General features: G+C 30.4%; 2 protein-coding genes across 7 annotated transcripts; both read left to right on the top strand.

Annotated features, from left to right (window-relative positions):
* Positions 1-7,155: 7,155 nt before the first annotated feature.
* On the top strand, positions 7,156-9,350 carry LOC112723110 (exopolygalacturonase-like). The gene is made up of 4 exons (XM_025774349.3): positions 7,156-7,753; positions 7,883-8,172; positions 8,266-8,494; positions 8,587-9,350. Exons 1-4 carry the CDS (start codon positions 7,190-7,192, stop codon positions 9,178-9,180), a joined length of 1,677 nt encoding a protein of 558 aa, XP_025630134.1. The 5' UTR covers positions 7,156-7,189; the 3' UTR covers positions 9,181-9,350.
* An 8,214-nt stretch (positions 9,351-17,564) lies between these two features.
* LOC112723112 (multiple organellar RNA editing factor 3, mitochondrial) lies at positions 17,565-22,012 on the top strand. 6 transcript variants are annotated; one of them, XR_011868021.1, is made up of 6 exons: positions 17,565-18,044; positions 19,740-20,242; positions 20,331-20,428; positions 20,824-20,889; positions 21,004-21,328; positions 21,657-22,012. XR_011868021.1 is itself a non-coding variant. In XM_072207914.1 (6 exons), the coding sequence occupies exons 3-6, from the start codon at positions 19,866-19,868 to the stop codon at positions 21,234-21,236; spliced, it is 774 nt and encodes a 257-aa protein (XP_072064015.1). In that variant the 5' UTR covers positions 17,619-18,044; positions 18,722-18,788; positions 19,740-19,865; the 3' UTR covers positions 21,237-22,012. The 6 variants fall into 6 exon arrangements, 4 of the variants coding, with proteins under 4 accessions (XP_025630138.1, XP_025630136.1, XP_025630137.1 ...); XR_011868022.1 differs by having other exon boundaries at positions 17,571-18,044; positions 19,810-20,242; XM_072207914.1 differs by adding an exon at positions 18,722-18,788 and having other exon boundaries at positions 17,619-18,044; positions 21,004-22,012.
* Positions 22,013-22,031: the final 19 nt, after the last annotated feature.

The raw sequence follows: 22,031 nt of genomic DNA on the forward strand, positions 1-22,031 counted from the left end.
TTAAATTTATTTAGTATCAATATCTTAGGAGTTTAGATATATAAATAATGATCTTTATATATAATACAATAATCTCTTAGATTTAATTGTTATTATTATTATAGTTCTTACATCCCTTCAATATAGGTAAGTTAATTAAATAATATTATTTTTTAATATATATTTTTTTGTTTTTTTGTATTTTTATTAATATTTTTAAATAATATTTTATTATTCTGATTAATAAATATATTTTAAGTCATTGACATTTGAAAAATATTTAAAATATTTGAAGGGATTATTTTGTAATTTTAAAATTATTTTAGGGTTTGTTTTGAAAATTTTTAGCCCTTCTTTTTATTACTACGATGAATTTTTTATGGTATCGATAGAATAAATTTGTTTTGATGTTGATGATATTATTGAAGAGGAAAAGATTGTCCCCTTATTGTTTATCTAACAAAAAAATTTTAGTATGCTTTGACTGAACTGGATCGAATTAAAAAAAGTAGTTGGTTATTATATATGTTGAGAGGCACATTAAATGACACTTCCAAAACTTTCTTTTATTAAGCTAAACACAAACGATTTAATTTTACATAATGAAAAAGTAACTTGTGGAGATATTATTATAGACATGAATATAAAGTTTTTAGCTGGTTTTAATACAAACTTAGTTTTTACCTCGATTACTTCGATAGAACTTTGAAAAAATTTAATAGGTGTAGATCTTGCTGTAAACTTTGGGCATAATCATGTGGTTGTGGAAGTGGACTTAATTGTTATAGTAATATGGAGAGTGCCAGAAACAATGAAAATTTTGAACAATATGAACAACCACCAATTAAATAAAAATATACTATATCCTAATTTAATACTACTAATTAAATTTACTCTTTTAACCCTATTAGTTCACATTATTTATACATTGTTCAAAAATCTTGTTGATTACCTATACTTTTCCTAGCAATATTTATTTTTTATGACGATATTGATTTACATTCTTCTCAAACTCTTATTTTAGCAATTAGAGAGAGGTACAGCAGGCTAATCAACTAAAGAATATAATATTAATTTCGAAAAACAAACTTTTGTGAAGATAGAATGACTAATTATGATCATATAAATCTTTTAGTTATCATGCAATGTTATTTAATTTATCTTTTTATATCTCTCTTTATCTTTATGCTGATTTTATTGGCATCTTATTTTTAAGAATGATTGTTTTTTAATTTATTTTTTGTTAGACTTTAAACCCAATTATTAATAAAAAAATATCTTTGCAAATGGAAAAGATTAGCTTTGGACTTGTGATTTTCGTGGTGCATATACTTCTAACAAATATAAAATATGCATTGATGATGAAAAATCTACACAATAATGATTATTATTTTAAAATTAATAATTTTTCTTTAAAAATTTTGGTCTATTTATCTCAAATTTAATTATATATATATTTTCTATATATTTTTGAAACAAATTATAAATTAATTTTAAAAATATATTATTTAAAAAATTAATTTAAATAAAATGAATTTATATTTATTTTAATCATTAAAATATTTATGCAAAACTATAAACACTTATGAAGACAACACTTTAAAACTTGCATGTAATGAAAATAAAATATTTTTTGAAGTCAAATTTACAAGTTTTAGTCAACCATACAATTAGTGTGCATCATTTACAAAATTTCAGTTTGAAATTCTTAATACTTTACAACATTTCAAAAAAAAAATATCTTGACAAAAATCTAAATATTTTGTTCAGTTTTTGAAATCTCCTAGTTACAATATTAAACAAAGTAGACTTATAGTTATTACTATTTGTGTTGCCATGGTTACTTAATTAGCAACTATGCTAAGAAAGAATTGATTTTTTTAATTTAAAAATATTTTCTAAATTTGTTAGTATCAATATCTTAGGAGTTTAGGTATATAAATAAGAGAGAAAAAGACAAATAGGTCCCTGACCTTTTGTCCCGCGGACATTTTCGTCCCTGACCATTGAAAAATACTTTTAAGTCCCTGACCTTCACAAAATTTGGACGGATCAGTCCCTCCGTTCAAATGCCTCCGTCAGGGACTGATCCGTCCAAATACCTCCTTCAAGGACTGATCCGTCCAAATTTTGTGAAGGTCAGGAACTTAAAAGTATTTTTCAATGGTCAGGGACGAAAATGTCCGAAGGACAAAAAGTCAGGGACCTATTTGTCCTTTTCTCTAAATAAGAATACTACTACACAGATACAAGTTTTTTTGACATACAGGTCATACAAGTTAACCTAAATCCAACAAAATTTACGCATGCGTGAAAATTACGTTCCTCTTTGTATCTCGCGTTCTTCCTCCTCCTCCTCTTCTTCCTTCTTCTTCTTCTTTGCGTTTCTCATCATTTTTCTTCGCGTGTTTCATTTTCATCGTCGTTTTTTTTATTATTGTTGCTGTTGCTGTATTTTTTTCCTCCTCTCTTTTTATTGATTTTGCAACATTATGTATTTTTTCTTCTTTGTTTAATTTTTTCCTGCCAAGAAGAATTATAAGAATATGAAATAAGAAGATGATGAAGAAGAAGCAGCAGAAGATGAGGAGGAGGAAGATGAACAATTTTGAATTATGCAGAACTTATCAGCACACATACACCGAAAATTCTTAAACAATACACTCAAATATCTTCGTGTTACACCTAAATTTACTGCAAATACAGAAAAATATTTTCTCTAATACTGCATTTTTTTTCTTTTTTTTTCTTATTTCTTTCTTTCTTTTAGTTGAATGAATGTAAGTTCATCATCTTTCAAGTAATTTTGCAGCATTATGTGTTTCTTTTTCTTCTTTGTTTATTTTTTTTATTTTTATTCTTGTTAAGAGAGTAAAACAAGAAGAAACTTGAAAAGGTAAAGCAAAAAGAAAAAGATGAATAAGAAAAAAAGAAGAAGAAGATGGTGATGATGATGAAAAAAAGAAGAAGAGCAGAATATGAAGAGGGAGAAGAAGAAGAGTTTTGAATTATGCATAACTTATCGATCAGCACACATACACCGAAAATTCTTAAATAATACACTCAAATATCTTCGTGTTACACCCAAATATCTTCATGTATACCCAATTTTGCAGCAAATATAGAAAAATGTTTCTTCTAATGCTACATTTCTTCTTCTTTTTTTTCCTATTTCTTTCTTTCTTTTAGTTGAATGAATGTAAGTTCATCCTCTTCCAAGTAATAATTTTGTACCATTATGTGTTTCTTCTTCTTTTTTGTTTGAAATTTTTTTGTTTTTATTCTTGTTAAGAGTAAAATAAGAAGAAACTTGAGAAGATAAAATAAAAAAAAAAAGATAAATAAGAAAAAAAAAGAAGATGACAATGATGATGATGAAAAAGAAGAAGAAGAAGTACCAGAAGATGAGGAGGAGGGAGAAGAAGAGTTTTGAATTATACAGAACTTATCAGCACACATACACCGAAAATTCTTAAACAATATACTCAAATATCTTCGTGTTACACCCAAATATCTTCATGTTATTACACCTAAATTTGCTGCAAATACAGAAAAATATATTTCCTCTAACGTAGAACTTTTATATTACATTCAATTCAAACCATCAACGATGAACAACAATTTTCACAAGCAAAAACAATAATTCAAAATAATAATCAATTTTGCTCTAGTTCAATTGATAATCTGAACTTGAATTATTCATTATCTTCAAGAACGAGATAACTGATGATGGAGGAGAAAGAGAAAAAGAAAGGTGGAGAAGAAATTCCAATGAAAAAAGAATGAGGAAGAGGAGGAGGAGGAGGATCGGAGGAGGAGGAGGTGGTGTTGGTGACGACGATAACGAAAGAGAATAAATACATGCAGTAACGAGACAAAGAAAAATGTGCGCGCGTGAATATAAATGATTTATATAGACTTATATAGAAAAATAATTTGTACGTAGAGAATAATACTATAAATAATGGTCTTTATATATAATGCAATGACCTCTTAAATTTAGTTGTTATTATTATAGTTTCTACATTACTTTAATATAGATAAGTTAATAATTAAATAATATTATTTTTTATGATATTTTAGTATTAATAAATACAATTATTTTTTAATACATATTTTTTTGTTTTTTGTATTTTTTATTATATATTTTTTAAATTTTATTATTCTGATTAATAAATATATTATAAGTCATTGACATTTGAAAAATATTTAAAATATTTCTTGTAATTTCAAAATTATTTCAGGGTTTGTTTTGAAATTTTTTAAATTTAAAAAAAAAATTGTATTTCACTCTAATGATTAATTTGTCTAGCTCACATATATAAATATTTGATGGTCCTGTATTAACTAACAAAAATAAATGTTAGAAACCGTTTTAATTTGGATATTTTAAAATTTAAAAGACTTAAATATCCAATTTAAAAAAATTTAGCTTAACTTAAATAATTACTATAAGTTTATTTTAAGTAAAAAAAATAAATAACAAAATATTAACCAAAAGGAGATGGGTATTGACCACACGTTGGTGGGCTGGTGTAGAGACATTTTTAGGATTCGATATTGGGAGCACATAATATTCACCCAAAAAAAAAATATATTACTACATGCTTGCTCTTGTACATATTGCAAGCCTATATAGATTATGTTGACATTCTTTACGTATCCAAATAAGATTATCCTATTCATTGATTTTGCTTACTTGATGTAAAATGTTTGTAGAAATAAAACAAAAAATTATACAAAAGATAAAAAAAAAAAAAAAAAACTAAAAAGACACAAGAAATAATTTGTATCATAAATTTTATGATAGCACAAAACGTTTCTGAAGAAAAAAATAGATGCAAATCACTGAAAATAGTTTTTTAAATATCGATGGAAGGATGACACAAAGATAATAAATATGAATTAGTATTTCATTGTATTCAATTTCAAATTTTTTGAATTATTGCTAAATATGCTAAATTGATTGTGATAGTAAAAAAAATTCTATCAAAAATACCTTTATCTTATGCTTTTTTTTTTTTTTTCCGAAACGATACATGACTATTTCATAGACCTCTCTCACATTGTATTAATTTATCACATGTACATTTATGTTTGTTTTTTGTTTATAGGAGAAGTGCAAAAAAAAAAATGCTATAAATCATTTAAGGGAACGTTACACACATATTGAGAGTTTTAAAATATTGGCCAAACGAAAATACGAAGAAGTAATCAATTTAAATTCAATTTTATATTTTTGCTTTGTTTTTTGTAATATAGTATTGTTTGTTATATGGTTGTGTCTACATAAATGTTATAGAAACAAAGATAAAAAAAGCGTATTGGTAGAGGAGAGATATGAACTATGACTCATAAAAAAAGAATGGCTCGTATATAAATGACGATGTACATATTGTTTGTGTAAGACATGTTTTTTATTTTTCACTTTTCTTTTTGAATTTACAATAGTGGATTTAAAATTAGTATAACTCCGAATCTCCTATGTCTACAAGAAGCAATTGCACATATTGAGGGCTAAGACACATCCAACAAGAAGCTTTTATAAAATGATTCCCTTGCACAAGTTCTTGAAAAGGAGCACTCAAGAGGAGTTCGTGGACTAGGTTTCAGACCATGTCCCACTCGGTGTTTTCATAATAATATTGCACAGCAGTCGGACTCCGATGTGCAAATTGAGGAGTATCAAAAGGAGATTGTAGAACTTAAGGCAGAGGTAGCAGAACTAAAAGTAGAGGCAACAGAGGAGAAGCAAAGAGACAGATAATGGAGAGTTTGTTAAGATACCTAATCCAGCAATAAGGAGATAATTTACCACCTACGTAGCTGCAGATCTGAATTCTTTGGGAAGTGCACCGACCTTTTCCCGCGCAAGATCATTTTCTAGCACTAATGATCTGCATGATAAATCATGAGTTTGAGTCAACAAAAATAAATACACTTGAATCTGATCACTTTTTAATTATTCACTGTTTAATTACTTTTGAGTTACTTATTTCTACTTTATAGTCATTGATGTACTTAGGACAAATTACTATTATATATTAACTTTTGCATATATATTTTTGTTCTGTTTTTTGTTTTTTAGTTTGATTGGTTGTTGTGTATTTTACTAAATTAAAGCAAATTACGTAGTGTAAGAATGTAAAAGAAATTAGCGAATTGATCACATATTTAAAAATTTGGCTAAAAAAAATTATAATACGTTATTTGATAGTGGTTACGAATCCGCCGTTATAATTGAAACAAATAATTTTGGCATTATATATGTATACTATATCTAAATTTATTTTAAGAATATATGTTAAAAATAAGACTGGACACGCGGACACGTGATGGTATTTAGGTGTGTCCAAACGTGTCCGGAGAAGAATTTTTTTTTTTTATTAAGACACGGTTGGACACAGCAAACACGCGTGTCGGACGAGTGTCGGTGAGTGTCGTATCCGAAATGTGTCCGACACGTGGACACGATAACTCAGCGAAGTGTCCGTGCTTCATAGCCGCTATCCCATTTCATAACCGCCGCTAACTGCCAGATATGGTGTAGTGATAGAAATATAAAGAGAAATTAACATGTGAATTTTTTTTGTAATTAATTTTATATTTATTATTTGGTATCTAATTTTTTAATTTATTTTTTATAATAAATATTTAACAATTATTTATTTCTATATTTTTAAATTAAATATAATTTTTAATTCTTTTTGATAAATTAAACATTACTTTTTAATACTATATCAATCAATATTTTTTCCCAATAAATATCCTTTATATCCTATGCACTCTTTTGATATATATATATATATATATATATATAGTGAGTATTTTCCTACCAACCACTAACACATATACAACTGATACGTTGCTGTCACATGTTACAGCACATTTTTACGGTGTTCAGAGAGCTAAACTTGAAAGTTGCAATGCTACATGTTTCTTTGGTTATATTTTCTGTTTTATTTTTATTATTGATTAGTTACGCTGGCAACTGTTTAGGAGAAAACTGAATGCAAAATGTTCACCCCAAAGATAGATAAATTTCTAAATTTGGTAGAATCCAAAACAAAAGTTAGCAGAACACAATCTCCATTAATAGAGATGCATACAACTGCTTTAGCATAATACAGAATCCTGATATTCACTATTTAATAGAGAAGAGTTGGAGGTTAGAGAACGAAAATCACAAAGAAGAAGAACAATAGAAACAATGATTATCACGAAGAGAGCTACGATATATACACTTGTTCTTATTATTACTCTCTTTGCATTATCATGTTATGAAGCAAATGCGGGACCGATCAAGACAAGAAGCAAGCCGATAGGTGGTCCTGATATTCATGCGGGACAAGACGTAGAACGTGATCATCACGTGCTTCTTCCGGGCGAGAAAATACACAATGTTATGGATTTCGGAGCCGTACCCGATGGCGAAACGGACTCCACTCAGGCTTTCATGGATGCATGGGCGGCAACTCGGGAGTCCACGGTGAAGAGCAGGTTTCTTGTTCCTCCTGGGAGATTCCTGATTGGGGAAATGTTTCTGAATGGGCCATGCAAGTTTAATGGGCCGATAGTAATGCAGATTGATGGCACTGTCTTGGCTTCCACGGATATTTCTGAGTATATGAACGAACATTGGCTCAGGATCGAGGATCACTTTGACCTCAAGATTACCGGTGTAGGTACATTTGATGGCCAGGGCCATAGCTCTTGGAAAATAGTGGAGGACTGCGACAAAAAAACTCAAGGCTCATGCGTCAAGAATCCTGCTGTAAGTTATTATTAACTAGAGATATAATTATTTATGTGTCTTTTTTTTTCAGCAAAATAAATTATTCTATGGCTACAGAGGTATAGAATGCCATACTTTCATCTAACTTTTCCTTGTATGGGATTGCAGAACTTATACTTCAGCAACGTAACCAACGTGATTGTGCATGGCGTTAAGTCGGTAAATCCCAAAGGCTCTCACATTTTCGTAACTAGCAGCGCAAACTTCAGGATCACCAATGTTCAAATCACTGCACCAGAAAATAGCCCAAACACCGATGGCATTCATATTAGCCACTCCGATAATGTCATCGTTTCTAAAACTTTCATTGGAACAGGTGATGATTGTATCGGTATGATACAAGGATCCTCAAACATTGTCGTTGAGGACGTAACATGTGGCCCTGGACATGGAATTAGGTAATTAATTAATCAAATATTTTAGAACAAAAAAGTTTAAGATGTTGGTTGAGAGAGTAAATATCTTTACTTATTTATATGCATGCATGACAGCATTGGTAGCCTTGGAAAGGAAGAGGGAGAAGCTGAGGTGAAAGGCGTCCATGTTAGGAACAGCAGACTTGTTAGGACAACGAATGGCCTTAGAATCAAAGCATGGCCAGGTCACAAATTTCCGGGTGCAGCTTCAGATGTATTTTTCAGTAACATCACCATGGAAGATGTTAGGAATGCTATCATCATTGACCAAGAGTATTTGTGCCCTAAAGACTGCACAAAACAGGTGGGTTTAATTTGCTTAATAACATTCTTATCTTTTTAATCTTTTGGAAGAGCTAGTTATGCTAAATATATATACTCATTCTATGTGTGCAGCCATCACTTGTGAAGATAAAGAATGTACATTTTATAAATATAAGGGGAACTACAACTTCAGCAACTCCAGTGAACATGAAGTGCAGCAAGCTGAATCCATGTGAAGGAATTATATTTCGTGACATTAATTTTCAGTTTGGAAACACGCTTAAAAAGCTGACGATTCCGCAATTAAACTCATCATGCATCAATGTTAAACCTATTTTCGAAGGAATACAAATTCCACCACCTTGCCTAGATTTACCATTAATGCCTAAATTACCAACAGTGCCGGTGAGATTGCCATTGCCAGTGCCAGTGCCAGTGCCAACAAAGCCAAACTTGCCAACAGTGCCAGCGAAATTGCCAGCACTAAAAAAGTCCACGTTGCCAAAAGCAGGAACAACACTAAAGATGATAAAAACTTCAGTAGCAACAAAATTGCGAGCACCCAAAAAGCCGACACCACAAGTACCCACAAAGTCAAAATTGCCATCGGTGCATGTGGCATTGAAAAAAGCACCAAAGAAGCTAAAACTGCAAAATTCAAAAGTAAAGAAGGGGGGACAGAAGGCCAAAAATATGCGTAATATCAGAAAAAAACGTCAACACTAATAGGCCTATATCATTAGATAGGCATTCATATGTGTTCCAAGAACAACGTGTCATATATTTTTATTCATCTCCCTAACATTTTCTTTCTTTAAATATGTGTCCTTCTTTAATTCTCGCTATGTAACAACTAAACTATATACAATCTATTATATCATTTCTATTTTAACCTATTTAATGTTATGAATATTTATTTATATTTTTTAAATATTTTATGTTCTTTCATGTATATATCTTTCTTGCTTTATCGAGTCATATTAAGCTTATATTTCCAAAATTATACTTTTTAATATAAAAAATAAAAATAGCTTTCCTAATCTTAATTATATTTTTTAAACAAGTATAATAATTCGTGTCATACACGCGATAAAATTGAAATTATAATTTTAAATTATTCTATTAAAATTAATTTGAATTGTAATAATTTAATTAATAAATAAATAATATGATATGCATTGGTTGTGTTTTTTTAAATATAGTATTAAATATATTAACTCAAATGTAGTTATTAAGTGTATAAAAATTATGTTTGAATTATGAATTCTCTAAATGAAATTATCCCGTTTAAAATATTTAAATTATGATTTCAATCATAAATTATAATTATGATTTAAAAAAATTTTTTTGATATAATATTATATTTTTTTCTCCACTTTACTATTAATATATTGATATTGCAATAATTATAATACTAAAAATATATCAATAATTTCAAAATTTTACTAATAATACTAACAGTTTAAAGATAATTTTACTATAGTTATAATAAATTTAGTTATTACTCTAAATAAATAAAATATATAATATATTTGAAAACTAAAGAAAAAAGATTAACGATAATTATGTTTAGAATATTCTCATTTTTTTAAAATTTTTTTGCTTGTCATTCTTTCACTGCAATGTTAGATCAAGGAAACTTTAAATTTGAAATATAATAATAAAAAAATAATAAACTAAAATGAATATATATATATATAGAGAGAGAGTCAATACACAAAGATATGTTATCGTAATAAAATATCACACTATAAATAATTATATTTGTCAAGTAAATTTATTTATACTCTATATTTATTATATTATTTTATGTAAAATTAAAATCTACTCTTCTAATTTAATATTTTATATATATTTGCTTCTGACATTGTCCAAAATTAAATTGGGATTATGTCTAAAGTCTTAACATGGTAAACGAAATATAATTAATATCTAATATTTTAATAATTAAATACTTAAAATAAGTTAATAAATAATAATAATTAATATCTAAAATATCATATATATATATATTGTCTAAAATTAAATTGAAATTATATTCAAAGTCTTAATACCGTAATTGAGGTATAATTAATACCTAAATTTAATAAGTAAATACTTAAAATATTGAAAAGAAATTTTTAAAAAATGTGAGAAATAAAAATAAAAAAATTAATAAATAATATTAGTGTTTAAATGAAAAAGTGATAAAGAATAATAATTATAAGTAAAAATACTATTTTTATTTTGGAAAAAATACATGAAAAATTATTTAATAATCCTTGCCATGTACATGATAATAAATTGTTCAATAATTCGTACTATGCACGTGATAAGATTTTTTTTTTTTTTTTAACAAAAGATAGGAGACTCGAACCTGTAACCCATTAATTGAGTATAGGGAGACTATGCCATTTGAGCTATACCTCGTTGGCGATAAGGTTGAAATCATAATTTTAAATTATTTTATTGAAATTAATTTGAATTGTAGTAATTTAATTAATAAAAAAGTAACATGTTATGTGTTTATTTTTTCTTAATCTAGTGTTATGTGTATCAACTCTAATATAGTTATTAATCGTTTTTGTTAATCTACTTTTTTTTTAAATGTATGATTTAAAATAAATATTATAAATATTAATAACTAAACAAATTATTATATTATAATTATTTACGTTTTATTCCCAAAATTGAAAACATACTATTTTTTTTATTTAATAATTTTTTATTTATACTAACAATATATATTAATCGATTAGTCAATGATTTTTTATTCGTAGGATATATTTATTTATTTTGTTTAAATAATTTTAAATCTTTCCTTATTTAAGTATATATATATATTAAGTCACATATATTAATTATTTTTTGATTTTTTTATTATAAATATTTTTTTAGCCTACAATCATTCAATGATTTTTTTATTCCATTAATACCATCAGACGCGTAATAATATTCATAAATCATACTAATTTCCGTATTTATTTATATGTATATATATCAATTGTTTAGTTAATAATTTTTTTATTTTTAGAATATATTTATTTTGTTAAATGATTCTAAATACTTCTTTATATATATATATATATATATATATATATATATATATATATATATATATATATTAATTGTATGTAAATATATTTAAATCGCATATATTAATTATTTTTTATCATGATTAATTTTTTTTGAGCCTACAATCATTCAATAATTTTTTTATTCTTTATTATTAATATCATCATATGTGTAATTTTCATAAATTATAACAATTTTTTTATTTATCTATACATATATATTAATTTTGTTAAATAATTCTAAATATTTGTTTATATATATATATATATGATCATTTTTTATTCTACAATCGAATAATAATTTTTTATATTTTATATCCATGTATATTCTCCAATCTCTTTTCATATGTATGATTAACAATTTTTTTTTTAATGGTGATATTTTAATTTTTTTTCTTTCACATATTTTTTTATATATTAGCAAGAAAGTAAAACTATGTATTGTGACTCTTTTTTCTTTTTCACGCCTTAATCTTAATTAATCAATCTTGTGTCCACACAATATAATTAAACTTTTAATCATTCTAATTTATTAATGAATTACATTTCTCTTAATAATTGCATCACTAATCTGAAATACAAAAAAAGGTGATACATATATCCAAAAAAAAACTTAAAAATAAAAAAAAAATCATATTAAAAAGTTAAAAAATAACATATCCAAAAAGAATAGTCATAATATATAAATTGAGACAACAATTTAAATTTCTCTAAAACTAATTTAATCAATTACAATATTATAACTAATATATTCTAATCCTTAGATACGTATAGATTAGAATCATTCTCGTAACAACCAACCGAAATAACATCATAAAATCGAACACTTAGAATCTGTACAAATTCAGACTATCATCTTGTTAAAATTGTTAAATTAAATTGACTTTTATTCTCCTTAACGGCATTACATTAATGCACCAGAAAGCTGGTAGTTTATGAAAAAAATCATAATATGTTATAAAATTATTTTTAATACAAAAAGCTTAAGAGACGAAAATTTAAATATAGTACCAATATTTGAATTGCATCTTCAAGGTTGGCACGAATTTTTCAAAACTGAACCTAAATTGAAGAAATTCAATCTCATTATATGCTCTACTTCGAATATTTTTGGACAAACGTAGAAAACGTGGAGGAGATGTGACTTGAACTTGACCTACAAAGCTCCTTAGAAACAATTGCCCAATCAAAGAAGAATAACAGATTAGAAAAAAAGAATGCTTTGATTCTTAGATTTAAACTCACTAACCACAAAGAAATACTATATATAGCCTTTAGTAGTACAAAAATAATTATAGAAATTAATTATTGTAATATCAATTTACCACTACGAACGTTAGTATCATATTTATAGCAATTAGAATTATAAATTTATGTTTAATTTTTTATATAATTATAATTAAGATATTTTTTTAAAATTAGTATAATTATGCATTATTCATTAAATGCTAATTGTAATATAATTCTAATAAAGATATTTTTTAAAATAAATTTAGAAGAGAGAATAATACTTTTATTTTGAAAAGAAAATAAATTGATGAGGAATTGACACCTTACTTTTATTAGTCGGGGAAAAATCCAATTTTAGTATATTAAATAAATTATTTTATATAATTATAATAAAGATATTTTTCTAAATTAGTATAATCATGCACTATTCATTAAATGTTAATTGTAATATAATTATAATAAAGATATTTTTTAAAAATAATTTTAGAAGAGAGAATAGTGCTTTCATTACATGAGAATAGTACTTTCTAAAAATAAAGATATTTTCCTAAATTACTATAATTATGCATTATTACTTAAATGCTAATTATAGTATAATTATAATAAAGATATTTTTATAAAATAAACTTAGAAGAGAACATAGTACATTCATTTTGACGGAAAAATAGATTCATGAGAAATCGACACCTCACTTTCATTAGTTGGGGGAAAACCCAGTTTTAGTATATTAAGTAGATTAAAATCATTACTTAATATAATTTTGATAAGCGAAATAGTATATCGGTATACAAATATTTAAGAGTAAAAAAACTGTGTTATTTATTTATAGTATTTACTTTGGTACGATAATAAATTCGTACCTATCATTACGTTTAAAATATGGACAAATTAAATAACAATAAGTCGTATAAAATTTATTTTTCATGTTAGCACCTATTTTTTAAAAAAAATATATATTATATTACTACTTTTATTAAAATATTCTTATAATTTAATAAAAATAAAAATTAATTTTTTTATTTAATTTTTTAAAATACTTAATTTTTTTTGTATATGTTAAACAAAAATGATCTTTTTAAATTAATCAAATTGTTTATTTTACAGTTTTAAAATTTAAATAATTAAAAAACAAAAACAAAAATACATTTAATTATTTATCTTTACTAAAAAAATTATTTCAATCTTATTAACATCCTCCATGAACTCTAATAATCATGCATACCAAAAAAAATTCTAAAAAATATTTAAAAAAATATCATTTGTTCTTTATTTTTCTGGGTTTCTCACCCAACCTTCATATTTGATTATTTCGTCTCTGTGTTAGTGTCTCCTTCTCTTCTCTTCAAACTCGTCTCTTCTCTCCGACAAAGAAAACGAAGAAGCTTCCTCCACGGCGCCCTACCAAGGTCACTGCATCATTCGTTGCACGCCTCACCTAGCTGAGGAGAACGCCGTCGCGTCTAAGAGCATCTATATCTTCTTCGTTTTAGAGAGCACTGCCGTCTTCCTCATTCTTCATCACCGTCGTCAGCTTCTCCCTTCTGATAACTCTCATTCCGTAATTTCTATGATTTTAATTATTATAACATTGTTGTGATTTTTGTAATTAATATAATTTGGTTTAATTTCTATAATTTTATATTAGTTGTTGTTAATTTTGACAAAATAAAAACTTAAGAAAATTGTATTTCTCAATTCGTTTTTCGGAATCCTTCATATGCTAATAAAAAAAATTTGTTATAAGATCCTGTAATTGAGAGTTTCATCGTTTTTTATGTGACTCGGACTTATAACCTAATGGGTGGATGCGGTAATCGATAATTGAGAGCTTCATCGTTTTTTATATGACTCGGACTTATAACCTAATGGATGGATGCGGTAATCGACAAACAATGATACTATGATAGACGATGCAGCCACTTTAGTGCTTTAGTGGGTTTTTTTTTTTTTTCAAAAATTAAAATTTTTTATTTCACACACACATATTTGATAAAGAAACTATCAATCTATATCAAAACAATAATCAATAATGATCATAAAATTCTACTAACTACAAATTTTTTCAGATCTTTTTTTTCTCTTTTGTGGAATTTTACCAATTTTCAATGGAAGTAATCTCATAACTATTCGTTTGTTTTGTTGAATTTTGATCAAAATTTATGTTTTTTTTCTTCTTTTTTAATTTATGTTTTAAAGATTAATAATTTAATTACACTGAATTCATTCCAATTGCATCCTTACATAATTCCTTTACGTGAAGAACTTCTATACTATATCTGTGGTGTACTTGGGATCTATTAAATTTTAATTGTTACTTTATCCTAAGTGCATAATACCCGAGATCTTGCTTTAATTAGTTTTGGATATTAGTCCTTCAGATGTGATACATTACACAAAATGATAAAATATTCTATGTGTTACACATTTTCAAAAATAAAATATTTAAATAACTTAAAAATAAAAAATCCTTGTTTTTTGTCATAATATTTATATTAGTTCGATATTTAAAATGAATAATTACCCAAATCAGTCTCCAAAGATTTTAAAAACGAAAATTTTAATCTTTAAAATAAATTAATACACAAATCAATCTCCAATATTTTTTTATCAGACATAACAGTTCTAATCTCCATCCATTTTCCAGCATGATTCACTAACGAAAAATACTGAGTTAGCACGCAAACTCTCATACATGACAATTAAGTGTCCACGTGTGCGACGAGAATAAAACAGTCCTTGATCTTCTAATAAAAAACCTTAAACCCTCCATCACCTTCCTCTATCTCCCTTCAGTCACACTCTTCGCTGATATCCACCTCCATATCCTCTGCATTAAACTCTCTCGCCGTAAAAACCAGAACCTCCACTCCATTTCCAAAACCTTAAACATGAAAGCCATTGTTTTGGACATCATAAACTCCATCGTCACCACGCAAGTCACCAACAAATTCAAAATCCTGGAATACCTAAAATTTCCATCGATGATTACCCCGATGCAATAAAGGATCGTGAGAGTAGTATTTATCAAGTTTTCCTTGACATGTCCAGGATCATGAGAGACAGCACTAGGATCATCGTGAACACCTGTAGCAACAACAATACCTTCAATCATGGACGGTGTCTCCAATAGCAATAGCTGGATCGGAGTAGCAGAGAGGTAGAACAACATGAATCGGCGACTCTAGAGGTAAAGCCAATTGCGTCAAAGATTAACCCTAGACTGTCAGAGATCATGAAGACGGGAAATTTGATGAGCTTTCATGCCAATCCAGGAAGAGAAGGAAGAGAGAACAGGGGTGAGGGTTGCAATGAGACTGAGTGATTAGCAGTGATGGCAAGGAATAGAAAGGGAGGCAACAACAAGCAATGAGGGCGAGCAACAAGACTGCGGGGTGCCACAGAGGGGTGGCAAGAGGCACCGTGACACAAAGAGGCCGGCTAGCAGCGCGACAATGAGATGGAGGTCGGTGAGAGGCGCCGATAGAGAATGTTGAGGCTTTGAACTTTGCCTCTGCTGTGAGTGTGAGAGACTAAGTTGGAGGGAAGGAGAGAGAGCGACGCGGCACCGAGACGGAGGTCGGCAAAAGGTGGCGGTAGAGATGATTGAGACTTTGAGTGCTTGAGAACTGAAACTTTGAGTGTTGCGAGCTTCTGAATGTGAGAGAGAAAGTTGGGGAAGAGACTTCTAAAGCCGTAGGATTTTTTTTTATAAATACAAAATGACGTCGTATTACTGATAAGAATAGGAACTTATTTTTCTATGTGTTTCCCCAACACGTTATGTCATATGTGCCACTTCATTATTTTCCATTGAGTATATAAACGAAGAAGCATGTCATAGATTGATTTGTCAACGAAAAAAAATTCTGGAGATGTTTTTATTTTTTGGAAACTAAAGTATCCGCTTTTAAAATCTTAAGGAATTAATTTAGATAATTACTCCAAAAAAAAATCCTTATAGAGAAAGTAAGAAATAAAAAGCATCGGTTTCGATTTCTTCATCAGCACCATAATTATCAAACCCAACTCGACTCGGCCGGTTCGATTGGAAACTCGATCACCTGGCTGGGCTGAGTCATCATGCAGACTGCTCAAGTATCGGACCAGAGAAATCCGGTTTGACCCGTACGGGCATAATAAAAACCGGTGACGTTGCCAGTGCAAAAAATCCGGTCCAGGTCACTTTGATTTTTTTTTTCATTAGCTTGAAACGACGTCGTTTGGTCCCCCTCCACCCAAATGCCCTAATGACGTAATCTGATGGTGATGAACGTCCCTATTCTCTCTTCAGTCTTTCTTCTTCTCCTCACCGTCGCACTCACTGACGTCTCCAAGATTACGCCGGTCCGACTCTCCGATCTCGCTCGCTCACTTAGTGTGTCGCACTCAAGGTCGCCGTCGCGCGCTGTGTCGTCATTGCGGTCTAACTGTGTCGCCGTCGCCCTCCTTGCCATCGTCCTTGCCGGCGTCAGAAGCAAAGGGAACCAGTCAACCAGCGTCTGAGGTCGTCGTCGTCTTCTACTCTTCTTGTTGCCGTCGTCAGTTGGTCAGCTTCTTCCTTGTTCTTTCTTTTTTTTTTTTTCAATTTCATTGAATCATTGCTGTAAATCATCAATTCACTGATTTGTAGCAGTGTTCTAAAAACCGGACCGGACCGACCGCTCGAACCGATTCAACCGAAAACCGGCAAAAAAAGGTTCGGTCCAGTATAAAGAACCGGTCAATTTAAAGCCGCTCGAGAACCGCTAAATCGGCTGGTAACCGGTCAGTCAGACCGGACCGGAAGCCGGCCGGTTTACAAAAACGACGTCTTTTCCTTTGTTGAAAGGGAAAAGATTGCACGCCTTATCCACTTATCCCCCACTTCTCCAACTCCTTCCTGCAGCAAATGCCCTAGCCTCCACCAAAGAAAGCAAACCCAAGCAGCCTCCACCAATCGTCGTCGCCGTCTGTCGGAGTGGGAGATTGCTGCCGCCGTCCGTCGCACTCAAGAACTACCGTCTTCATGCTTTCGGGCCTCTCGCCGGATCCTCCGCGTCGTGTGCTCGCATCTCGCCTCTCTCCTCTGTGCTCGGCTGCTCGCGCCTCCCTCCGCCAGTGAGTGCTCGAGCTGTGCGCGTTGGTTGCTGCTCGTCGTCCGTGGTTGTCTCTGCTCGATTCTGCCTCCCAGTGTCACTCGAGTCTCGTCTCAGTCACTGGCATCTCGTGGTTCGCCTGTCTCGTCGCCGGCGGCAGAAGCAACTCGTGGGGTTGTCTCTTGCTTCGTCGCCTTCCGTGGTGTGGTCGCTGACTCGCCGTCGACCGTTGGTGAGTCCCTGCACCATCGCTTCCCTGTTCTCTCTTCTCCATATTTCCCTTCTCCCTGTATTTTTGCATTTTGCTGAAAAAATTGCTAATCAATAAATTTGCCTTGTTGCTGATCTAAATGTTGCTGTAAATCGGGACTTTACTAAGATTTGCTAAATTTGTTGCTGTAACTTGAATTTGTTGCTTCCTAGTCACAGAATCATAACTGATTGGCTTTGCTCACTGATTGTATTTGATGATAGATTTTAAATTGATAACTTTTAAATTTTAAATTTGCACTGCCCATATTACTGATTCACTGTTCCTTCAGTGTTTTTTGTTGTTGTTAATCATTGTGATGAGCTTTGTTAAAATTGGGTTGAAAAATGTTAATCTTTCTTCATTTTTCATTGTTCTTAACTTCTGTTCTTATTAAAAAAAATTGCAATTGGTGATCTTTTGATTTATTATATGCTTCATGTTTTTAATTTCACTCTGCTTCTAGGCTTTGAAATCAGTTTATGATAACTGTGATGCAATTATTTAGTTGGATAACTGATGTAATTATTGAGTTTAAGAGATTGAGTTTTTTGTTCTCATTATTAGTAAGACATGGATAGTTTAGAATTTTCTATTTCTTTCCCTTACTTCTGAAGTTCGTCATTTCGTGTTGGCTTCAACTTTCAAATGGGAATTAGGAGCTGGTGAGTGGTGAAGATAACATCTTCTGGAACTGAGTCTGTTGTTTCACTGCCTGATGGGAAAGTAAGATATGATCTAGAATTACGATAGTACACAGTGATGTTTTTTCCATTTGGCTGGACTCAGTGAGACAACTGGGAAATATTCTTGTTTGGTTTGATTAACCAACTTCAATATTTAACCTTGTTAATCATATCTTGTACCATTCAGAAAAAAGTAGGGCCTATTTTGGTTGCCATAAATTCCTTCAAGAAAGTTTCTCTGAATGATAATGATTATATTAATGATTATATTAAAGCCTACAAGCATAAAAGAATTAAAAGAGCCTGTTTTGTTTTACTTTTTGACTCAATTACGTTAAGGTAATATTGTCTATCTTTAACTTGTGCACTGCAATTATTTTGCATACTGTGATGATTAATTACATTTAGTTGGTGATAGTTTGTGTAGGGATTTAAATTTGAAAGATATTTTATGATGTTTATTTTAATTTACTTAATTATTTTATCATGAAACGGTTTTTCCGGTTGAACCACGGTTAGACCGGTTGGACCAATAAACCAGTAAACCAGTAAATAGTGCAGTTTGATGACCGATCTGGTTTTCAGAACCTTGATTTGTAGTTACTGGTCGTTGAATTTGTTGCTCTGTTGCTGAAATAATAACTTCCTCAATTTTTTTGTTGCTGTATACCTGTATTGATTGATTTGATTCTTACATAGATTTGGTATAATTAGTTGAATTTAGTTTTTAATTAGGCTTCAATTACCTTGTTGACAATGGATACAGTATGTTTTCGCACTTTCTTTGCTTTGTGTTTGTGTTGCTATGCGTCATACAGAGATTATTATTTCAGATTCTTGTTATTGATTTTGGATTTGATGATGATTATAAGATATGAGATGTGTGATCTTGTTGCTTTCGATTGTTGTCACTGTGAATGAAATGAATATTTTGTTAGACTAACGATAGGGTTTAAAGAGATTCTTCCTTTAATTATTTGGGTTGACAAAGTGGCCCAACGTCCCAAGGGTCCAAGAGAACAAAAAAGAGGAATAAAAAAAAAACATCACCCCTTCCTTAGGCTGGAGCAAGGAACAGCAACACCCGCCGTGTCACGGATCAGGTTACTGGAGGCAAATGGCGTACTGGAATGCCCGGCGCATCCTAGCATCTACGCTCTCACGAGCTCTCTCTTCGTCTTCCTCTGCACCTGCAACCATTTCTCGACCTCGTTCTCGCTTGCCTTTTGCTCTGTGTGCCGCCAAACAAACCCTACCGGTTCCTGATTGTGCGAGGCTCCACCGGGTTCGGACCAAATCGTCGGGTTCGGGTTACTCGCCGCTGAACGATCCCTCTCCCAATTGGAGCAACCGTCCTCCCAAGGAGACTATTCTTCTCGATGGCTGCGACTACGAGCACTGGCTCATCGTCATGGAGTTCCCCGAGAATCCCAAACCCTCCGAACAACAAATGGTTGATGCCTATGTCAAAACACTAGCTCAAGTTCTTGGAAGGTCCTTCTTTCTCAATCTCAATGCCTAATTTGCTTCTTTTTTTTCTTTCCTCCTGTTTTGATTTTTGAGTTTTCTGCTAACTATGTAGTGAGGAAGAGGCTAAGAAGAAGATATACTCTGTTTCCACTACTACATATACTGGTTTTGGTGCCCTCATTTCCGAAGAGCTTTCTTACAAAGTTAAAGGTAGGTTTTTACCGCTACGTTCTTTCTGATTCCTCTTCCCATCAGTTCTTGTCTTTCATTAATGTCGAAGCTTATTAGATTTGTTTTCATTGCTTGCATGTGTTAAATTCTGATTTGCAAAGCATTTTTGATATCATAATTGCTTTGTATTTAAAAGACTCCTCAAATTATTTCTGTGATGTTTAAATTTAAATACCTTTTGGAGTTAGGGCACAAGTATCATACTATATCTGTATCTGTCACCAAAAAAATACTATATCTGTATCTGTTCTCTCTCTATATATTTTTTTGGATAATCAGAATTGGTGTTTCACATTTATTTGCCTGTCATTCATTCTGTATAATTGTGTGTTGTTTCATATGCTTAACTATTGCTATTTTTCCTGCCTTAATAGAGTTACCTGGAGTTCTTTGGGTGCTGCCGGATTCATATCTTGATGTTCCCAACAAGGACTATGGAGGTGAGTTTTGGACCCTGACATAATCAACATGTGATTTGATTGTTTGATCATTCTTTCTTTCTTTCTTTTTTTAATTGATATTGGTTGTTTTGATCATGTAACATGAATTTTCAGGTGACTTATTTGTTGATGGGAAAGTGATTCCAAGGCCACAGTATAGATATTCTGAGAGGCAACCAACTAGGAGCAGACCTCGGCCACGGCATGACAGGCGTCGTGAAACAATGCAGGTTGAAAGGAGAGACCCTGTTCAAAGACAGGACTGGAACCAAAGTCAAGGAGGACCTATGCAGCAATCGAGTCCAATGAACAGTCAAAACTCTCCGTCTGGTGGACCAAAATGTTAAACATGATCTCTGCTTGACAAATTTCCCCCATATAACTAAGAGAACTTAAGTAGTTGTAGGGGAGAATTCTGATTTAAGTTCTGAATCTGAAGGCATGTTGTATGTCCATGGTTTTTTATTTGGAAATGACTCTGCCTGAACTTGGACATCATATGATTAGAATCTTTAGTATCATTATGATGATGTGATATCCAATTCAGATTGTACTTATCTTAGTATTCAAATTCTCGCAGTATGGATCCTTAGTAATCTGGTTATTTTTTTGCCAGAGCCAAAGCAGTTCGCCTTTTGGGATACTGATTGTTTTACATATTTGTGTCTGTAGCCTTTTTATCTGGTCAAGTGTGAAATCCAAGTGTATATGTATCTTGGTGAGTTTTGATTATGACTAAGAGGAGTTCTTTGTTTATTTTGTTTCAGGTTTTGTTACTAGCAGCTGGCCAAGTCTATAACCAACAATTAAGCACCATTAGATAATACCGGAGCCAAGGGATTGCTCAGATATTTGCTTCAATAATTTTCTCCGACCTTGGGCTTGGAATGACGTAATTGAAGATTGTTTATTTCGAATGTACTACGGTAAAATGACTAGCAAAACAAGTTGAAGAAGTGTCAGTTCAAATTGGGATTTATTTTGAGACTGGAGAGACGCAAGCGGCATTCTGAATTTTGTAAATCTCTGCTCTAAACTGAAAAACGGAAATATATTGTAAATCCCATTGACATCCAATATTTAGAAAATAAAATAAAATATCAAAATCAATTGAATTACTGAATAGGCAATGTTATTTATCC

This window comes from Arachis hypogaea, chromosome 11, assembly GCF_003086295.3.
Source record: "Arachis hypogaea cultivar Tifrunner chromosome 11, arahy.Tifrunner.gnm2.J5K5, whole genome shotgun sequence".
NCBI classification, from domain to species: Eukaryota; Viridiplantae; Streptophyta; class Magnoliopsida; order Fabales; family Fabaceae; genus Arachis; species Arachis hypogaea.